The 20,508-nt window shown below is 39.6% G+C and overlaps 1 protein-coding gene across 1 annotated transcript in view; it reads left to right on the forward strand.

Moving 5' to 3' along the window:
• LOC111081068 (protein outspread) overlaps window positions 1-20,508 on the forward strand; it is a 107,838-nt gene that overhangs the window by 40,207 nt on the left and 47,123 nt on the right. The window contains exon 2 of the mRNA XM_041592223.1: window positions 18,818-18,898. Coding sequence (XP_041448157.1) covers window positions 18,818-18,898 — 81 coding nt within the window. The remainder of the gene's footprint in view (window positions 1-18,817; window positions 18,899-20,508) is intronic.

Genomic DNA, 20,508 nt, shown 5'->3' on the forward strand with positions numbered 1-20,508 from the left:
GACCACATTGCACATGTTCAGTCGTTCTGTGCTGTGTGCAGTGTGTGGGAATGATGGAATAGAACAGTAGATAACAGCTATATACGATTTACTAGTTGTATAAACTGTTCAACTGTTTCTTTATTAAATTTACTTGCGTCAAAGTTTGATATTTATTTGCGTACATGTAAATTCCATTGACATACCACTCCATTCCATTTTACTTTTCTATCCATTAGTCCTTGACACTGTTCCCTTGAAATGTTCTCTCCATTCAACTGTGCCATAAACTAATTTATTTTAAATTTGTTCTATTTTATAATAAGAATTTTCTTTAAATTACTTTATAAGTCTTTTGAATTTGTATTTTCATTTGGAAAATTTTTTTGATATTTATTTCCTTATGATTTTCTGCTTATCCAGCTCGTTCCATTCTACAATTCTCAGACTCTTTTAATTCCTTAAGTTCCAGTCATATTTGAAGTTTCATCCTAGTATTTTCTCCTGGCTGCCTCGGACTCCTCATTCTATTCCATGCCTCTATGGCTGTCACAGCATTGATGATGAATTTGCGCTGCTTTGACATTTGGCCAATTGGCATTGGCAACAGTGGGGAAAGAGAGAGATGGAGAGAGAGAGAGAGGAGAGCCACGTTCTTGTGGCCAGGTTCCAACCAGACGTTGCTTACCGAACCGGTTGCCCGCCCCTCGACCATCAAATGATGATCATCATCATCAGCATAAAAATAAATTTCAATATTGTACCATTTAACGGTTCCCCAAACTGCAGTTTTCCTCTCTCCCCCCAACCCACTAAGTTGCAAGATGCTGCTGCTGCTGCTGCTGCTGCTGCTGCTGCTGCAAGATGTTCTTTAACTGCAAAAAGACAGAAGATGACTTCGGGTTGCTGTGTGCTGCTGCTGCTCCTCCTGTCTTACGGTCTGGCACTCATCACACATTTTTCCATCCAGAGTTTCTTTTATTTCGGTTGCAGTTGGCGGGAATGCTGCTGCCAAAAGACTGCTGTGCAACACACACACAGGAGACTCGAGTCGACTTGAGTCGAGTCTGTGGTAAATTCACTGGGATATCAAATACAGAAATCAACTGTCATGTTGTATGTCAATGACGGAAGTCATGCGAATTTGTTGGCCTGCCTGCCAGCCTGCCTGCCTTCCAGACTTTTGCTGCAAAAGGCCTTCCTTTGGCTTTGGCTGCTTCTCCTCCTTAGTTTTCTTTCTGATCTTTTTGTTTTGTTTTTTGTTGCTGTCAGTCTGGAATTGTTTTGGCGCGCGCAAACCCCATTCTAGCGGTACTTCTTGGGGTCTCTCTCTAATCTTTATTGCTCTGAAGATTCGAAAATTAGTATGTGGTCGTAAATAACAGCGAAAGTATGGGGACCGACCTCACGGCCCACGTCTTGCAGAGATTTTTCTGATGCCTTTGACACCCCAAAAAACAAAAAAACAAAACAAAAAACAATAACAACAAAAACAATAACAAAAGCTTTATGTAATGCCGGAGACAACACGAGACGTCTTTGGGTTTATTGCACCGAAAAAAAAATAAAAGGGGAGGCCCATAAAAAAGTAACCAAAAAATGCAGCAGTTTCGTTTCATTACACTTGTCCCACTGACACACTAACTGCCGAAAAAAATATATATAACTGGCCGTTAACAGACCGCCACAGAGCCCCGGCAACAATGAAGCAGCCAGCAGACCAACAGACAGACAAACAGACAGACAGACAGACAGACAGACAGACGTAGTCGTAGACGTACTCCTACCTACATCTATGTGTGGACTTGTGGAATGAATTGGGGCCTGAAGTGCCATAAAGAAAAATACGACATAGAAAACAATACGACGACAATACGACACAAAAGTGTCGAGTGGGGGGGATGTGCCAAACAGTTCGAATATGGAATACTCTTTTTTTCATTTGGAAAGACAATTAAGGAATATATACGAGTATATATGGGAAATGAGTGGAGCAAAGTTAATTAAGGAATGTATATAGGAAATGAGTGGAACCGAATTAATTGCTAAGCTGCCAATCCAGACTTCAAATTCAACATTTAGCCAATGAAGAGGAAAATTTACAGCATTTACAGCGGATGCCATAAACAAACCTCAAACAACATAATTGTACGCCCTTTTTGTGCTATGACAGTCACGCGTTAACGTTGCCTGACCAACATAAGTGGAATGTCATTCATTTTAGAATAAAATAAATAAATAAAAAATAATAATATTAATAATAAAAAATAAATATAATATAATAATCGAATAATAAAATAATAGATATAAAATAATAATATTAATATTAATAGTAAAAAAAATAAATATAAAATAATAATATTAATAATAAAAAAATAAATAAATAAAATAATGAGAATAAATAAAAAAATTAGTAAAAAGATGAGATAATGGACTTCTACTCGTTCCTGACCACCTTAGTGGAATGTCATTCATATTAAAATAAACTAAATAAATACAAAATAATAATATTAATAATAAAAAAATAAATAAAGAAAATATTGGGGAAAAAATAAAAATAATAAGTAAAAAGATTACTTTTCGATGATAAATATTCTCTATGTTATGCTCATTCTCTGCACTTAAACGTGGCCCTAGAACACCCTTCATTTAAGAAAGAAAATGGCCCAGTGCATCTTTTATGCCAAAACCCACATTTGATGTACCCTTTCCACACTCAAAAAATAGTTTTGAACCAGACAAACACTCCACTCCATAAACGTAATAACGTTTGCATGATGGCATGACCAAATTATGTTAAATAGCTCTTTCCGCACTTCGTACTCTCCGTACTCCGACTCCCATTCCGATTCCAATGCGACGACCCATGTGGCGTATGCGCAATGCCTGTTAAACGTTTTTAACGTCTTCTTTTTGAGGTTTGTTGTGTGCTATGTGTGTGCTGTGTGTGACAATGTCTTCTGTGATGATGAGTGGATGAGTGAAAAGAGGCAAAAAGGAAGTGCTTGCACACACCGCCAACGCGTTGCCGTTGCCTTGCGCTGCGTTGCGGCGGCAGAGTGTGTCCCACTTTTTCGATTCTCGCTAATTGAGCAACTGATTTTTCTAGTGAATGAAATGTGAAACCAGTGGCCCAGGCCATAAATAGACGAAACGCTGAACCGTTTCTGGTTCGACGCTGTGCTGTCTTTCCCATTCATAAAAATCAGAAACACAAACACTATGGTGGGTTGTGTGGGGTGGGGGGGCACTGCAACTCTCTCTCTCCGTTTTACCGAACCAATTTTGTAATTACAACGGCCGGAATCGGCCCCAAAACCATATACGTTATACGTTAGGCGGGCGCGCTTCCAACCTTTTTTGTAAATAAAGTCATTTGTGCCAGTTTTTTTTCTTTTTTTTTTCTTTTCCTGCTCAATGAAACAACATTGACTGTGGCACACAGCACTCTCCCATTTATCATTCACTGTAAACTATAAACTAACCAGCTAACCAACGCTTTTCTTTATCTCATTGCAGGTAAGTGAAAGACACAACACAACCAGCACCTCAACAGGCAACAGCCAGCAACAACGCATGATAATGCCATTCAAGGCCCTAATCTATGTCGGTCAAAGAAAATACAAGCAACAAAAAACGCCGTAAAATATACCCATACATAAGCCTTTAGATAATTAAGAACTAAAGATAGCATGCGGGTGTGGTAGGCTCTCAACAAAAGATAGTAAAATGTGCCAAGACTTAAACTATGTTTAAGGTCACTTGCTGGTCAAAAAGGGTGCAAAGAAATCATGTAATCATAGGAGCAATTTGTGTTACAATACTTGAAAACTATGTTGAATGGTGTGGGAGATTAGTTTAATCTTTTTATGACACGATTTTGTAATTTTTAACAGAACAAAAAACATTTTTAGCTGCGAGATATTTGATGTACAATTTACAGAGGTAACCTCAAAATTCCTGCGTAAACACGGGAGTGGCAAAATGAGTAGCAAACACTTTTCAGATTTATTTGTAACTATTTGTAGAACAGAAAAAACATTGGTAGCCTCAAGATATATATCTATTGTACTATTTACAGAATTAATCTCACAATTAATAGGATTTTTAGCATTTTCACTGAAACTACTTAAACATGGGAATGGCAAAATGCTTATATTGCATATAAAACTCTTTTCAAATTACATTTAAACTATTTGTAGCTGCTAAACCCACTGATAGTGCCACATATTTTAAGATCTAACTTTCAGATAATAGTCATCAATTTGTATCTATTTTATCTGAGACTTTCTAACAATGAAAAATCTTACCAATGCCCAATGTTCTATCATATAATCCAAAGACCCAAAAACCCTGTTTAGTAATGATGATTTTCTAACGCTAATCTCTCAGCATTGATTACCCTCCTCCACACCCCCCGAATGTCGAATGTTGCTGGTGGATTATGCCCAGCCGAAAAGAAATGTCTTCTTAATGGGATAATTTAAGCTGTGTAAATGTGTGGCTTTCGCTGTACAATTTTCCAAGCCCGCCTAAATCTCTTTGCTATATTTTATAGTCGTTTCATTTAATGGTTTTCTTTTCACATGTGCCGCACACAGCAGAGCCGCAGCTTGGGTTATTTTGGTGTTTGGTTTATGGACCGCATAACTTAACATTTGCTTATCTAATCGGCCCAAGTGCAATCAAAACTGAACGAAAAAAAAAACCCGAAAAAAAAGCGCAACCAAATTGTAAAATACAACCATAACACAGAGAGAGAGAGAGAGATACAGAGATACTCTAGTCGTAGATATAACCAGAAATTGACTTGCAGCAGCTGCAGATAGAGCTGCCCCTTCTGCACACCCCTCCCTGATTTTTTGTCATATTTTACTTTTCACCAAAATCGAACGCAAATTGCACTCATGGGTGAAAATTCCATTCAAATTGAGGAAAGTCTTTTGCGGTGTATTTTTTTTGTTTTTCATCTCTGCCGCCACCGCCCGAGTATTTTTTTTCTTTGCGTAAGTAACCCACCCCCTTGTTGCTCCTTTTTCTGGCCCCGGAACAATGTTAAATGTCAAACATTTCTAATTGGATGAAATCGCTAGGAAAAACCCGAAGAAAATTTCAGATCAAACTAACTTCGATTCGATGCGATGCGATCGATGAATGACGTGGCTGTGTGGCTTCCATCAAGTTCACTTTCACTTAGTGTCAACAGTGGCTGAGCCACAAGCTGAGCCACAGGCTGAGGCTGAGGCTTGATGCTTGTGGCTGGGGGGACTGCCTCTGACGACGATGACGATGACAATCATCGATCTTCATCGGTTGAATCGACTGGCTTTGAGTATACCCTTAACCGTAGTACCCTGATCGATCCCAAGCAAACGGCGAAAATTTATGTGCAAAAGCAAAACTTGACTCTGCGGACGGCCGACCGGCCGGCCCCTGCGCTGTCGAAGGTTCGTTGCCATTTGACGACGCCGATCGCTACGACGATCAACGATCTCTCACACACACACACACACCACACAGAGAGACCGCAGCAAAAGCGCTTTTCCTCCTTTAGTGGCAGTATCTTTTTTCCCCCTTTTTCCTGCCTTTTTCCCTTTTTTTTTTTTTTTTCTTTTTTTTGTAAATTAAAAACGAAAGTAGCTGTGAGTCTGCGTCTGTCTGTTGGGTCTTTTGGCGGCTCCCCTTCGTCTTTGGGCCTGCTTGAAAATTTATGCAGTCTCGCAATTATTTCTCCTTTTTTTTTTGTGTGTTTTTGTTGTATTTTGTATTTTGTCTCCTGTTGCCAGTTTTCTCGCGTTGCAAGACGCCTTGTTATGGCTCTGCATTATACAGATACTCGTATATCTTTTGGCTATAAAGGAGCAGACAGTGGCAGTGGCAGAGAGGAAGTGACTGTTGGCTGTGGCAAGGAAATGCAGCGGAATAATGTTGTCAAGGTTAGGCAAATAGTCAGAGGTGTTGGAAAAAGAAAAGAAAAGAAAGGCTTCTTGTTTTATTAATGATCAATGAGCTACGGGCGAGAATAAAGAAGAAGAACTTTGATTAGAAGAAAGATTTCTTAGGAGAAATTATGCAGAATATTTGCACTTTCAATTGAAGTTCTACTATATTCCTGTGTGCCTCCTGCATGCCCTTTATCCTGGGTAACCACATAGTCGCAGCCCCTGCAAAACTCGTTCATTTTCACAGCCTTGCCCAAAAGTTTTTCCACAGCTCTGTGCAGCAGCCTGGCTCCCTGTGGCGGCTCCTCTCTTGTTAAGTTACTCAATTGGCATCGAGTTGTTAACCTTTTTGGCTGCACCTTCGCCCTCACCAGTTTTTGTGTGGTGGAGTGGGCATGGGCCTGCCTGGGCTTTTGAATCGGTTTTCGATCGGTTTTGGGGTTTGGGGTTTTTGCTGGCGAGAGAGTTTCGCATGAGGTCCCCCGAAGCGTTGACATTTAATGATGAATTTGACACACAAGGGCACGACATCGAATCATTTCGTTGTTGGTCATCCATCTACCCGTTGTAGTTTTTGTTTTTACCCTTTTTCAACCTTACTCCTCTCTCTCGATCCCTCTCTATCTTTCTCTCTACCTCTTTGTTTGTATTTTTCCTTGAAATTCGGACAGATGATTAATTTCGAGGGATACCTTTAAAAACAATCAATCCAGGTGGTCCTGGGGTCCCCTTGTTTTTCGTCGTTTCTCGGGCCGCTCAAACCGATCATCGTGTTGTGCAATCTCATAAATAACGATGATTGCTGTTGATTGGTATTGTAACCCAGAGGGCCAACAGCTCTTGAGCGATAACTGTGTCCTGTAATGGCAGCAAAGTTGGTCACACTGTGAGGGCAAAGGAGTGTTTTAGGGTTTGCGGGGAATGGTGTATGATTGCAGGAAGTGGTCTTGGAGTTTTATGTTTTTTAAGTTATTAGTTTTTTTTTTAATATTTATTATTTTTTTTTAATATTTATTTATTTTTTTTAATATTTTTTTTTTTATTTTTTTTATTTTTATATTTATTATTTTTTTAATATTTATTTTTTTTTTTTAATGATTATTAAAAAATCGATGTGTAATTTTCTAGTGTAGATAATTTATTTTGAATTAAATTTACAACTTTTAAAACTACTGTTAGGCCCTGTTCACACTTTCCCTTTGCAATTTCTTTTAATTTTTAGCTTCAATCTTTTAATTTTCCTCGCCACACACACATGATTTGTGCATAGCTCTGGTCACACTGTCACACATGGACAACTTTCCATTTCATTTTCGCATTCTTTTCGCTTTCATTTTCCTTGAAAACTCTCCTTGCCGCTCCGCTGTGGGCTGCTGCTGCTGCTGTGGCTGCTGCTGTGCCGTCAAAGTATTTTATGTATTTTTAAATGCATTTCTAAATGAATTGTAATACCGATGGGGCTGACTGTCTATCTGTCTGTCTGCTTGACTGTCTCTCTGTCTGTCTGTCTGTCTCTGCGTACTTTTGTCTGACGACAGACACGACCTGTGTGTGCGACGACGACTACTATGTGGCGATGCCTATCGCCCCAAAAGTCGAGTCGTCGCCTTGGTGGAGGGAGTCTTGCAAACTCATGTGCGGCAATAAAAATAAAACTAAAAAAAAGAAAAAACTCAAAAAAAAAAGAAACACAATCAAATGCAAACATATGCGGCAGGCAGCCAGGCAGGCAGTCCAAAAACGTTGAAGGTGATTTTTACTTTTACTTCCACCAAAAACCAAAATTCATGTGCACGATTTTCCACGAGCCAAGCAGCCAGCCAGCCCAACCAGCCAGCCAGCAAACCATCGGTGGACGTCGATACCAAAAATGCCGAATGGGCTTTCAAATGAAGAGGCAACGCCAGCATCTACCATGTGCTGCCAGCAGCCTCCACGCAGCACCAGCAGCAGCAGAAGTCTTCACACAAAATGCGAAAGATGATAAAGCTAAACACCTCTGATCCTCTGTGTCTCTCGATTGAAAGTGAAATGTTGTTGTCTCTAAACTATTGTTTTGTAATTTTTTTTCCCACTTTTTTTTTTTTGCTGCGTATGTCTGTTGTTTTCCCTCGTATTTGAAAATCAATTTCTGACAGAGTTTTTCTATTGTAATTTCGAAAATGAAAAAGAAATACTCTGCTGCAGCTTTCTGTGTCTGCGCTGCTTTGCTCTGCTCTGGACTGTGGCCTTTGTGTGTGGTCAACGCCTCACAGTTCACCAGATCCCCAGATGACGTTGAATTTCTTTCATTTCTTTTTATGAATTTGTACCTAAAAGTTTTTAATTAGTTTTGTGTGGTTTCTTTTTTGTTGTTCGAAATAATGCCTTAATTGTTGCGTTTTTTGTTGTTGTGGCTGTTGAGTTTGTAATTTTGGTTTGTAATTTGATTTTGCGGTTTAATTTACTCGCATATAATGGCAGTGAAATCGTAAGGGGGAGGACACATATTGGATTGATTACACGATTAAAGAGAGCGAGATTGATGTTTTGGGGGATCTGTAAATGAACGGAAATTGTGCGGCTCCACAAGAGTGGCGGGAGAAGCGGAAGTGTTTGTTTGATTTCACCAAAGAGATTATATTTTGTTTAAAAATATATATATATTTTTTTTTAATTTACGAAAATTGTAGCCTTTGATTAATTCTACATTACAATTAACAGAGCAATAAAGCCTTCAGGCTGGAGTTTAAATAATAAATAAATTTATTTTATTTTCGGTAAATAAAAGTTCTATCTTTTTTAGGAGATATTTTTATTTATTCTTATAGCATCGAAAAACCCCTGCCTTAATTTATTCGCTTGTTCATTAAGAATACCAAGATTGCAAGCTATAGAAAATTTCCCACTCATTGTCTCCCGAATAACCCAATAGCCCAGTTCCATTTTTATTTATTTTTACCCATCGTTCCCCTGCCACATGTGCACCTTCCTCTTTTATTGTTTTTGTTGTATTTTTAAATGCCCTTTCTCCGGTGCATAATGATGACTAATTACCGTGGCCTAAACGATGTCACACGATGGCGGCAGGTGATCTCATCGCTGCCATGCCCGAAAAACCAGCATGATATGAGATGCTGCGCACATGCACATGCACATGCAGTCTGGGTTCCCATCGAACGAAAGTGAAAAGACACACAGAAACAAAAAAAAGAGAAAGAAAGAAATGAAAAATAACAAAAAACAAAAAAACATATTTCCAATATATTTTTTTTTTTTTTGGTGTATATTCGTTTATTTTTTTGATGTCGCGGAATATTACACAATGGGGCACGGCCGCGGCCCCGGCCCCATCCAAGTCAATATTATGTTATGTTAATAACTGTCGGGAGAGCCATGATGAAACTTTCTCACTCTCTAGCAGCAGCAGCAGGAGGAGGAGGAGGAGGAAAAAGGGTTCGAAATTCTTGGGGCAGAACTGGTCGCGCAGTCGATTCGAATACGATTGGTTGGATGGGGGAGTGTATCGCTTGCAGCGCAGTTCCGGAGTTAACCGGATCGACAGACAGACAGACAGACTGTCTACCTATCTCACTCTCTCTGTGTTTGTGTGTCTCTCGCCTGACCCTCTCTTCTTGACTGCTCTCTGTTTTGGCCCTCACTTCGATCCGCTTTTTTTGTATATTTTTCGTAAATGGAGCTTGAAGCGCGACCGCGCACCGCAGGCGACGATTCAACGACCACCGACCGATCGTCGAGCGCCGAAACACAACCACAACTCTCGACGACGGACGACGACATTCGCTTTCATTTTCAGCTGCAGTGCCGCAGTGCCTCTGCCTCCGCTGGTCAGTCACACTTGCTACCCAGTGCCAGTGCCAGTGCCATGCCATGCCGTGCCATGCACTTGCCACTCGCCGCGCCATACTCCTCTTTCTTACTCTCTCTCTCTCTCTCGCGCTTACCCCTGCCCCACTGCTGCCAACCAACCAGCGGTTCATCGGTTTGTTGCACTTGATGTTCGTGTCTCTCGCTCCCTCTATCCTCTCTCTCTGTGCTTCGTTTCGTTTGCTGTTGTGCAGTTTTCGCTTTCGATTTCTTTTGTACTTTCGATTTTCGATACCCTTGAAAAAAAGGTCTAGGTGAAAGGTATTATGGATTATGCGTTGAAGTTGCAGCTAGAAATATATGCAAAAAGGATCAGAACTGCTTTAGGCATAGATTTCCTTTCGGGGATAAGCGAATCCTTTCGCTTATGGAAAGTTTTGGAAAGGAACTTTGGTGTTTGTTTCTTGGCAACATGATACACAGATCGACAGATGGATATAGCCTTGATTATAATCATAATAATAATAATAATTATATAATTATAATAATAATAATTAAATAATAATAATAATAATTATAATAATAGTAATATAAATAATATAATTATAATAAAAATAAATATAATAATAATAATAATTAAAAAAAAAATAATAATAATTAAATAATTAAATATAAATAAAGTAAGGAAATCTTTTCTACTATTTACCCATCGCTTTCCAACTTATTCTCTTATCCAGGGTATATTTTGGTTACCAGGGTATAGGGTATATATTCCCATTGAACATTTCTGAGTGCGCTGAGTGATCTTTTCTGTTTATTCATAAACCCCCCACGCCGACTGACTGACTGACTGTCTGTCTGCACAGCTTCTCATCGCCATGGCAGGGTCCGCCTGTCTGTTTACCCTTAAACCCGGAGTCCACAGGCCTCCTCCTCCCTTTGGCAGTCACTCACAACCTGTCTCGTCTCTTGGCTTATCAAACCACTTTCTTCGATCGCAGTGGGGACTTAATAAGCGTGCGAAACTTATTAATCATATTTCATGTCGGAGACAGACACTTGGCCATGCCATATGCCATATGCCATGCCATGCCATGCCATGCGTGGCGGCTGTATACTTACATTTATGAATGAGCCAAGATTAGCCTTACCATTGGTTTAATCGCGCCTAAGATCAACGGCAATGGTGACGCTGACGGCCCTTTTTTTTTCGTTTGTGTTCCCCACTTTCATTTTTATTTCAGTGGAGAAGTCCGCGTTCCGCGACTGCGACGATCGATTCATGGTCATCGAAGAAAGTTGTTCTCACACATTAATTATATACAGACGGACTATGGACAGAGCGAGCGAGAGAGACCTCCCCATTGATTAATCGCAGTCATTTATAACACAAAAAAAAAAAAAACTTCAAAGTTTCTTGGGTAAAAATGGTTTTCATTCATTCATCGATTGATCAGTCAAGTATCCCGACCTCGTACACCCAATTGTCTTACTCAATCTTGTTTTTCTTGATCTCTGGCCCACTTACAGAGGAGCGCACTGTGTGGACTGAGGATGGTGACTTCCTTTTGCTTTACATTTCTGATGGTTCAATTACATGAATTGATGGCCTGTAATTTTCACTGCAAAGGAAATGCCGAAAATACCAATAAGACAGAGAGAGAGAGAGAGAGGGAGAAGTTATGCAAAAGAAATCCTGATAATGTCAGAAATCATTTTTGAAGAATTTTTGGTGCTTCCTTTGCTGGGAATTTTGCAGTGTCTTTTTGAAGGGAATTTGCAGTGTCTTTTTTTAAGGGAATTTTTAGCGTTTATTACAGTCAATTTGGTGCTTGTTTTCCAGCGAATTCTGATATTGTTTTCCAGGGAATCTTTGAAGTTTTTAACCGCAAAAATGTTTACGGATCTACTCGTACACAATTCCCAATTAACATGCGAGTTCGTCTCGCTCTTTGTTGGTTTTGTAGACATGAATGAAATTCCCCCGTCGACTGATGTTCATTGAAATTCCAAAGCAAGTTGGATTCGGAAACGAATTTGGTATACAATTTGCATGTTAAATGGAATTAAGATGAAATAAATGCCAGCAGGTTGTTGAAATCTTGAATCTACAGATTAACTATAAATCTTTTAGTTAGAATTCATTAAATATATTTTGGAATATTTTTTAATTGCTAATTTGTTAGGAAAATAAAATAAATTTTAGTTCATTTTTAATTAATCATCAATCAAATATTAGTCTGCCAAAGAAACATAGGATTTCATTTGATAGATTTCTACTAAATGCGAAGAAGGTATAAATCTGCTGCTCCCATAGTCATACATCAAGGACTTTTAACTAATTTGTTTGAACATCCATCCACCTGATTATTATTCATTAATGCAGCTAACAATATTGTTTTAAATAGAGTTTTATTATTCAGCGTATGCCGAAATTACAAACTATTGATACATCCATCATCAAGGGATCATTAATCAATAATAGCCTCGTAAACTGCCACTTCAAGGCTTCAATTCACGATACCCGTGGGGATATTCCCAAATAAATATTTATAAATATTTTTAATTCAATAATAAATATATATACAAGCAAATAAATATGCGTAAATATGCACGCAAATATTTGTAGCCAAAAATATTGTGTTGAATCTGCAGAGGCAATAGAAAACCTGTAGACATTATTCCACAGCCACTGAATGGATGGATTGAGGGATAGATGGATGGTTGGATGGATGGACGAATGGATGGATGTGGCTAATGATGATTTAGTCTTCTGTTGTTGTTGTTTTTTGTGGTTTGTGGTTTGAGGATGTTGTTGGTTTTGCTGCTGCCGGTTGCTGCTTTGCTGGTGGAAGCCGCAAAACTTAGAAACTCAGCAGCGCGCGCGATTGAAAAATACACATGTGTAAATAGACAAACTTAAATAAATAAATACAGCCATAGCCATAGACGTATGTGGCTGGCTGGCTGGCTGGCTGGCTGACTGGCTGCTCTGAAGTTGAAGCAGGCTGAAATTGAGTTAAAAGCCCAAGAGATTCAAACAACAGATCCCCAAAGAGATTGAAGCTGCAAACAACTTTCCACTCGACAGCCAAAAGCGAGTTTTGCCAACGACTTTGACTGCTCTCTCGGAGACATGCGACACATCCACATCCACAGCCAAACACGTGTGCGTACCATAATAAATACATAGATACACAGATACTTAGCTACCTATGTATGGGTGTGTGTGTGTATGTGTTGTAGGGGATGCCACAAATTGTTTATTTGTCAATCGGTTTTTGGCTTATTAGCAACATCAGGCAGGCAGGCAGGCAGCTAGTCCAGGCGGGCGGCAATCCAAGGCAAAAGTGAAATTTTCCTCTGGCTCTGGTCGATTTATGGCCAACAGCATTTCAGTTCAGTTAATAGCCCAGTCTTTGGCCAATAAATCAGCGGACGAGCCGCTGCTGCTGCCGGCTGCTGCCCGCCCGAGCAAGTGAGTGAAAAACGTGACTTTTGATTTGACATTTTCACAGTCATAAGTATGCTGCGCCGTCAGCACTGCCTGCCCCGCTGCCTACGTGTGTGTGTGTGTGTATATTTTTTTCTCTCTTATCAAATTAAATCGAAAACAAGTTGGTCGCGTCTCTCATGCAATTTAAATTCATTTGCGCTGCGGCTCTAAGGCTTGCCTGCCATCTCGAATGTCTTGAATGTCATCTCGAATGTGGCTAAATGTCAAAATGCATCATCATCCGCAGGCAGTCTCATCAACCATCCAACTATCCACCTACCCCACTACCCTTTCGACTGCTTTTAATTGAGTCATTTGGTGGCTCCTCTCTCTCTCCCCCTATCTCCCTCTCTCTTACTTTATTAATTCTATAACTAACTGAATGAACATTCTCTATTCTCCGTTTACGCTTGCACGCTTGCGCAATACTAGACGCTGGAACCCGTAAGTACATTCACGTATTCGTATTCAATAGAATATTGAGTATTCGCTGCGATTCACACACATAATTGCGTTGTTCGTTGTGCTAGTCGTAGCTGCAGAGACCTGTCATGCATTCATAATTGCATTTGCATGTTTGGAGTATTGAGTTTTATTTTTGTGCATTTATTTTTTTGATTTTTCCATAATTCAATAGAGAATATCCTCTGCCATTACGAAATTTAATTTCGATATATTTTATGCCTTGTTTATTGCTTTGGTATTTTCTTCCTGTAGATCCATAAATATTGTCATCAGTTCTTTAAACTTTTTTTAATGTAACAATAAATCATTAAAATTAGTTTATTTTAAAAGTCGAATTTTGCTTATTTATCATATTCATTTACTGAATATTTAATAAAACGTAAGCGTATATTCCAGCTAGTTCTTAAGAACCCATACAATAAATCTAAGTTTTCAGCATTGATTTAATTAAATATTGACTGAATTATCTCTCGTAATAATGCACTTGGTTTCGCTTTACTTTATTTAAATTCCATAAATTAAATTGAACTAGTTTATGTACCTGCTTATTAATCTTTCTATCGTTTTCCACTGAGTATTTTATAGTCTATTGAATGAATAATGATTATATATCCATGATAATGAACCTGATTGCATATCAAAGTTCATGATTATTTAGTGACTTCTATTAATTAAGAGCAAGAGCAAGAACAAAATAATTAATAATTTAAAAATAAATCTATGCACAATTACAGCATTTTCTGTGCGCTTAAATTAATATCTTTACTAATCTAATTTGACAGGAGTCCATGCCACTTGCAGGCTTTTCCACCTGAAGTTCCCGAAAAAAACAAAAAAAAAAAAAAAACAAAAACCCTTCATTCTTCAGCAAAATCAAAGCCAAACTTCACCTTGGCATCAAACCAAACCAAACCAAAAAAATGACAGTCACAACCTTTTCATTTGTCATTAGCATTCGTAAACGTAAACGTAAAAAGTATTCGTATTCCGTATTTGAGTTACTCATTCCATTCGCCACTGCCACTGCTGGCTGATCTGGCCCGATCAATCAGCTTTAGCTTTTTTTTTTTTTTTTTTTTTTTTTTTGTTCTCTGCATGTCGTTCCGCACTTGGCTTCATTAGCCTCATGGGGCAGGGCCACGCCCACCACCATGCCAGCCCCTGGGCAGCGCATTCAAAAATTCTGCACGCGCAAGGTCCCCTCTTTTGGGTCCCCCACCCCGCGCTCTATCTCTGGGAAAAATCCTCCATTTGTGTGTCAGCAGCGACATGCGCGATGCATAAATTTCCAGCATGTGTTTTGTTGGGATTTGTTTTGAGAATACCCTAAAAAAAAAGGAGTTAAATGTAACGTAAGGAATGAAATTTTAATTGGGTTTTAACAGATTGAAAGATTTAGTTCGATGATATCTAAGCGCACAAAAAGATCTTTAGCTATAAATAGATTCTTCATCAACATTTACCTAACCTTCTTTTATAATTTTCCCACACTTGTTTCAGACCAATAAATTTCATAATTTATTCATTTAACAATTTCTCAAGCTGAATTTTGAAGTGTACCATTTCCTGAGAGTATCCCAGCAGCCATATAAGCCCCGATCCGTTACCCACCGTGTTTGATCAATTCTTTTTTTGGGGGACACCAACAAAAATATGCTGAAAGAAAAACACAGTTCGCACAATTTGGAAGACAATTGTGACTCATTTAGTCACGATTTTTACCACCGATTTTTGTTAACCATTTTTCTATTTCTGTTTTTGTGTTTTTTTTGTGGTGTTTTTTGTGCAAACAACCAGACGACTACGAACTGGCATTGATAATTTACGAGTATTGTAAGCAGCGCGCGGGGGCTTGGGCTTAGGCTGCTGAGTACGTGTGGTAGCGCTGAAGTAGCCCAAAACGGGGCTTTAGCCTGAATTTTGTTGTGTCGCTTGTAATGTAATGTGACAAAAGTAGATCGCAATTGGGGGATCGTGTGAGTCGAGTCGTTAGAAGGTGACGGCCTGACTGCCTGACTGCCTGCCCACTAAACCACAAAAACCTAAGGCCCATTTCTGTCACTTAACTTCTCTCTCTCCATCTCTCTCTTTCGGACCCATTGAAATTTATGTGGAAAACGTGTCGACTGACTTGAACCTGATGAAAGCCTGACAGCCAGCTGTTCCACACTGCAACTGCTACTGCAATTCTGCACAAAATCAGTGACTACTGCAACTTGCAACTGTAACTGCAACGTGCAACTTGCAACAGTTTGCAAGTCTCTCACTCATTCAATCTCTCGCCATCTATCTCTTTCTCTCTCTCGCTGCATATCCCAGTGATCCCCCCATTTGAATACAAACGTGCGACTTTTCACATAAATCAATGTTAATGGCGCATTTAAACGACCCACCGCCGCCGCCGCAACAGCAACAACAACAACACCACACAAAATATCATAAAAATGCAAAAAAAAAAATAACAACAAAAACAAAACAAAAACTGAACAAAAAAAAATACAACAACAGATAAATAAAATTAGCCAGACGTAATTGCAAACGAGACAGCCAGGCCAGGCCGGGCCAACCAGCCAGCCAGCCACAGAGACCCCAAAAAATATATATACAATGGCAGTGCAAGAAAATAGCAGTTCGAGAGAAAAAAAAAACACACACAAATAAAAGTTCACTGAAGTCTTACTGGGAGAGAGCTAGCTGTGCGCTCTCTTTGTTACGGCACACTGGGAGAGAGAGTGAGAATTAAATTTCGTTTACATGCAAAACACACTCTTTAGTGCTAAGCCACTTTGGGGGAGAGACAGAGAGGTTTTGCACTCTCTTGGACGGATATGAAAAATAAACGTTCACTGCTGGGCCACACTGGAAGAGAGAGAGATAAAAAGAGAGAGAAATTAAATCCGAGAGAGAAATTAAATTAAATTAATTGTAAATGCAAAACACTCCCTTTGGAGCTAAGCCACTTTGGGAGAGAGAGAAGGAGAGAGATGTTGCGCCGCCTCTTAGTACATGCCTGACACGAATACTCGTTCCCTTCTCTAAATAATGATACGATCACGATCTCACTGATTTTAATATATTATATATACATATATATATTTTTTTTTATTTATACTTTTTTTATTTATATATTTTTTAAATTTATTTTCGATAATCTAGTTGATACCATAGCCATGCAATCGAAAAGAGTTATTCGAATGCCTTAGTTTTGTGTGTTTATACAATTAATTTCAATAAATAAGAAGAAAATATGCCAAAACTTCTTCATAGCTTTCAAATAAAAGGCCAATAGTTGTCTAAATTCCTATGGTAAAATTCCACTTGTAAAAATAAAATATCTTCTCGTGTTGCTATTATTTTAACCTTTGCTGTATATTTTGTATGCATATAGTAGGGGTAGGAGTGGTGTTTTCAGAGCAGCAGCTGGGATTAGAGACCTCCATGGAGGAGTAGCAGGAGTGGGAGGTGGTCTGTTGCAGTGGTAGTGGGAGGTTTTTGCTGTGTTAAGTTGTTGCATAGTTCGAGAGTGAGTGGAGTGGAGTGCAGCGACGTGGCATGGAATGGAATGGAATGGAATAGCTGGTGGGAACTACCGTGTTACACATTTCGTTTTCATTTTCGGGGGCTTTAGCTGTTGCCTGATTTTCTGTTTGCTGTTAACATTTTATGGTGTCAGCTTACAAGCCATGACCAAGAGGTCCAAGGCGAGGAGATTGGTAGCGGCTGTGACCAATTCCTGGACCAACATTTTGATGGACAAAAAGTTGACTTAATTGCAGGTCCAATTTTGAGGGTGGGGTTCCTCATAAATACACAATTTAAATGGAGCTTAGATTGGGTAAAACGTAAAGCAAAGTGAGGATTTTATGAACTATTGAAAGGTTATTTATTTTTACCCCCAAGCCTCTTTACTTCCTCCCCCTACTTCTGTAGTTTTCTCTCTAGTTTTCCCTCTCATTTTCCATTAATTGCCAAACTGATTGGCGACCTTCCCCGACCGAACCAGTGCCTCCTGATGCTGCTGCTCTCCCAAATTAAATGCCGCAGTTCAGTCTTCGAGGGTTCAATTGTAACCACATTTTGCCCCCACTTGGCACTCTCATTTGCAGCTTTTGTCAAAGAAACAAAACAGAAAAAAAGAGCAAAAGAAAACAAAGGAAAAACTAGACCAGAAACAACGGACCCCAAACGGACCCGACAGGCAGCAGCTTAATGGCGTGTGGGGCGCGACTAACGACCAAAATCCACTTTAAAAGCAGCCCCAATTGTCGCTCATTGTTTGGGGGGCTCCAGAGGTGTGCAAAAGGCCAAGACCCCCTACCCCCACTACAATATATATATATATATATCTATTCTATATGTGTATCTGTTGGCTATATACACAGACCGCCAAAGTGGTCTGCTTGTAATTTATTTTATTTGTACAAAAAACAAGAAAGCAACAAAAAACTAGAGGTAGAAATACCGCCACACAGTCCAGTCGCTGTGCCGGCAGTTAAATTGGCGCACGTCATTAACATTAGTCATGGCTTAGACGGATAGTTATGGGCAAGCCAAAAACCCCAAAAAAAAAAAAGTTACAGATACAAAGATACATATATGTATGTATTTTTTAGTGACACGTGCGCCACACACACACACAACAAAAGAAGTCGCCACGATAAGCAACCGATAAAAAGTGGGCTAACAAAATTTTGTTTTGGTATTTTTTGTTAATTAAAAAACCATTTAAATATTTTTGTTTGTGTTTTTTTCTATGGTCAAAAGATAAGCCGTATTTTTTGTGTGTGTTTTTTCTGGTCAAAAGATAAGCCGGTATATTTGATAACCGATTTTTGTAGATAATTTACTGTGACTTTTTTTTTTTTTTGCATAGTTTGTTTTGCAAATTAAAAGCAAATATTTCATAAATAAATTAGACTTGAAAGAGCATGCAAAATATGCCCAAAAATGTTTACATAATATATTTGTATTTTGTATAATATTTTGTTATAGTTTCCTGTCCACCCAAAAATTATGTAATTTATAAGCATTGATATTTCTTCATTAGCGCATTATTCAACGCTGCTCTCTCCTGAATATTCTCATAAATATTAATTAATATCTTTTATTTTCTCTGTCTCTTCTTAAGGCATCGCGAAAGGTCTCCAAATGCGGATATCTGTTTGTGGCACCCGACTGGGACTTTAGCAATCCATTGTACAGAACAAAGGTGAGTTCTTGGCTTTTCGTTGACAGTATCTTATTGACACACTTTTAATAGATCGCTTATCGATTGGTATTTTCATGAATTCCCAGAATTTGTTTAGTAGTTTTAGAAATTCAGGGCAGCTCTGTGGCCTGTGGCTATGAGTCATTTTTAGCAGGTGTTTTTTTTTTTTTTATCAGCATATAAACTCTGCCATGATTTGTGTAAATAGTTTCCAATTTAAAACCAAAAATCTACGCTAACAAATGTTGCAGTTAACTGCAAGATAAACCTTATCTTTGAGTCTGCAGCATTTAAAACAAGATACACTCAGGAACTGGTGCAACAATTGACAACTTACAGCCACAGATAGCCACATCCAAACTGAACTTGAATGACCGCCATGGGGCAAACAGATGGACTGAGATTTTAACTATTTGGAAATCGAACTATTTAGAGAAGAGACGCTGCTGATGCTGCTCCATAGAGAGCTGTGCGCATGCGTACCCATTCCCATTGCCATCTCCGCGAACCAGTTTGCAGCTTTCAGAGCGGGCTGCAGGGGTAGATTTTCACACCTTGAATGTGCATTAAGGCTAACCAAATTTTCGATGTCCACTTTCCCAAAAAAATGCACCACAAGCGCGCGCCGACTGCCTGCCTGCTGCCTGCTGCCTGGCCGGTCTATCCGCGCTAGTACAAGTAAATCCCATAAAGCAAATTGCTTGCGCCTTGTCCGCTTTTGGGGGCCAGCAGAAAAAACACTTGAGCAAATATTTGACAGAGGCACAACGCACCAGCGAAAGAAAGTGCCCCCAAGAGAGAGAGAGACAGAGGAAAGAAGTGTAGTGCAGGAGGAGTAGGAGTAGAAGCAGTGCTGGCATGGGATACCAGGGTAATGATGACCGGTATGGCACTCACTAGGCAGGCCAGTCGTAGTCGTCCAGGCAACGCCTCTTCCACATCCTCTTCCTCATAGCTGCAGCAGCAGCAACAGCCATAGCCATAGCTGCATAGCCTTCATTGTCGTCACTCTCTCGTGGCGATTTGTATCTCGACCAATTAGCGAATGACGTAGCGACGTGGCGACAGCCCCCAGTGCCGAGCAGCAGCAGCAGCAGCAGCATCGTTAAAAACCCGCAAACGCTAGGCGACATATGCAAATGGTTGCAAACAGTTACAAGAGTTAGCTCTGCAGCAGCAACAGCAGCAGCAGGCGGAGCAGAGAAGAGGTAGAAATGCTGGCCAAATGGTAACCTGGCCAACGCTTGATGTGTGGTTGAGCGACGGGCAACGACGACAACGACGACGACGATGATGATGATAATAATAAAAGTGTGCGCATGCGCATGAGCGCAGACCAGAGCGCGCACTTCCTTGTTAACAACATAAATTTACGTATGTTTTTAATAGATGGACAGGTATTTAATTAACATTTGCGTTTTGCCAGCAAGCAAGCACAGCAACAAAGTCCAGCATTAACCGGATGTCGGGAGTGCTGCTACTCGTACCTGTGCTGTGTGCCAGCCACCAGATAGATAGAAAAGAGAGAGAGAGAGAGGCAGAGAGAGGGCGTGGCTAATTGTGAGGCGGTGTTAGAGGCAGGAAATAAATTTCAGCAACTATCTAAAAGA

This window comes from Drosophila obscura, unplaced genomic scaffold (genome assembly GCF_018151105.1).
Source record: "Drosophila obscura isolate BZ-5 IFL unplaced genomic scaffold, ASM1815110v1 contig_179, whole genome shotgun sequence".
Taxonomy (NCBI): Eukaryota; Metazoa; Arthropoda; class Insecta; order Diptera; family Drosophilidae; genus Drosophila; species Drosophila obscura.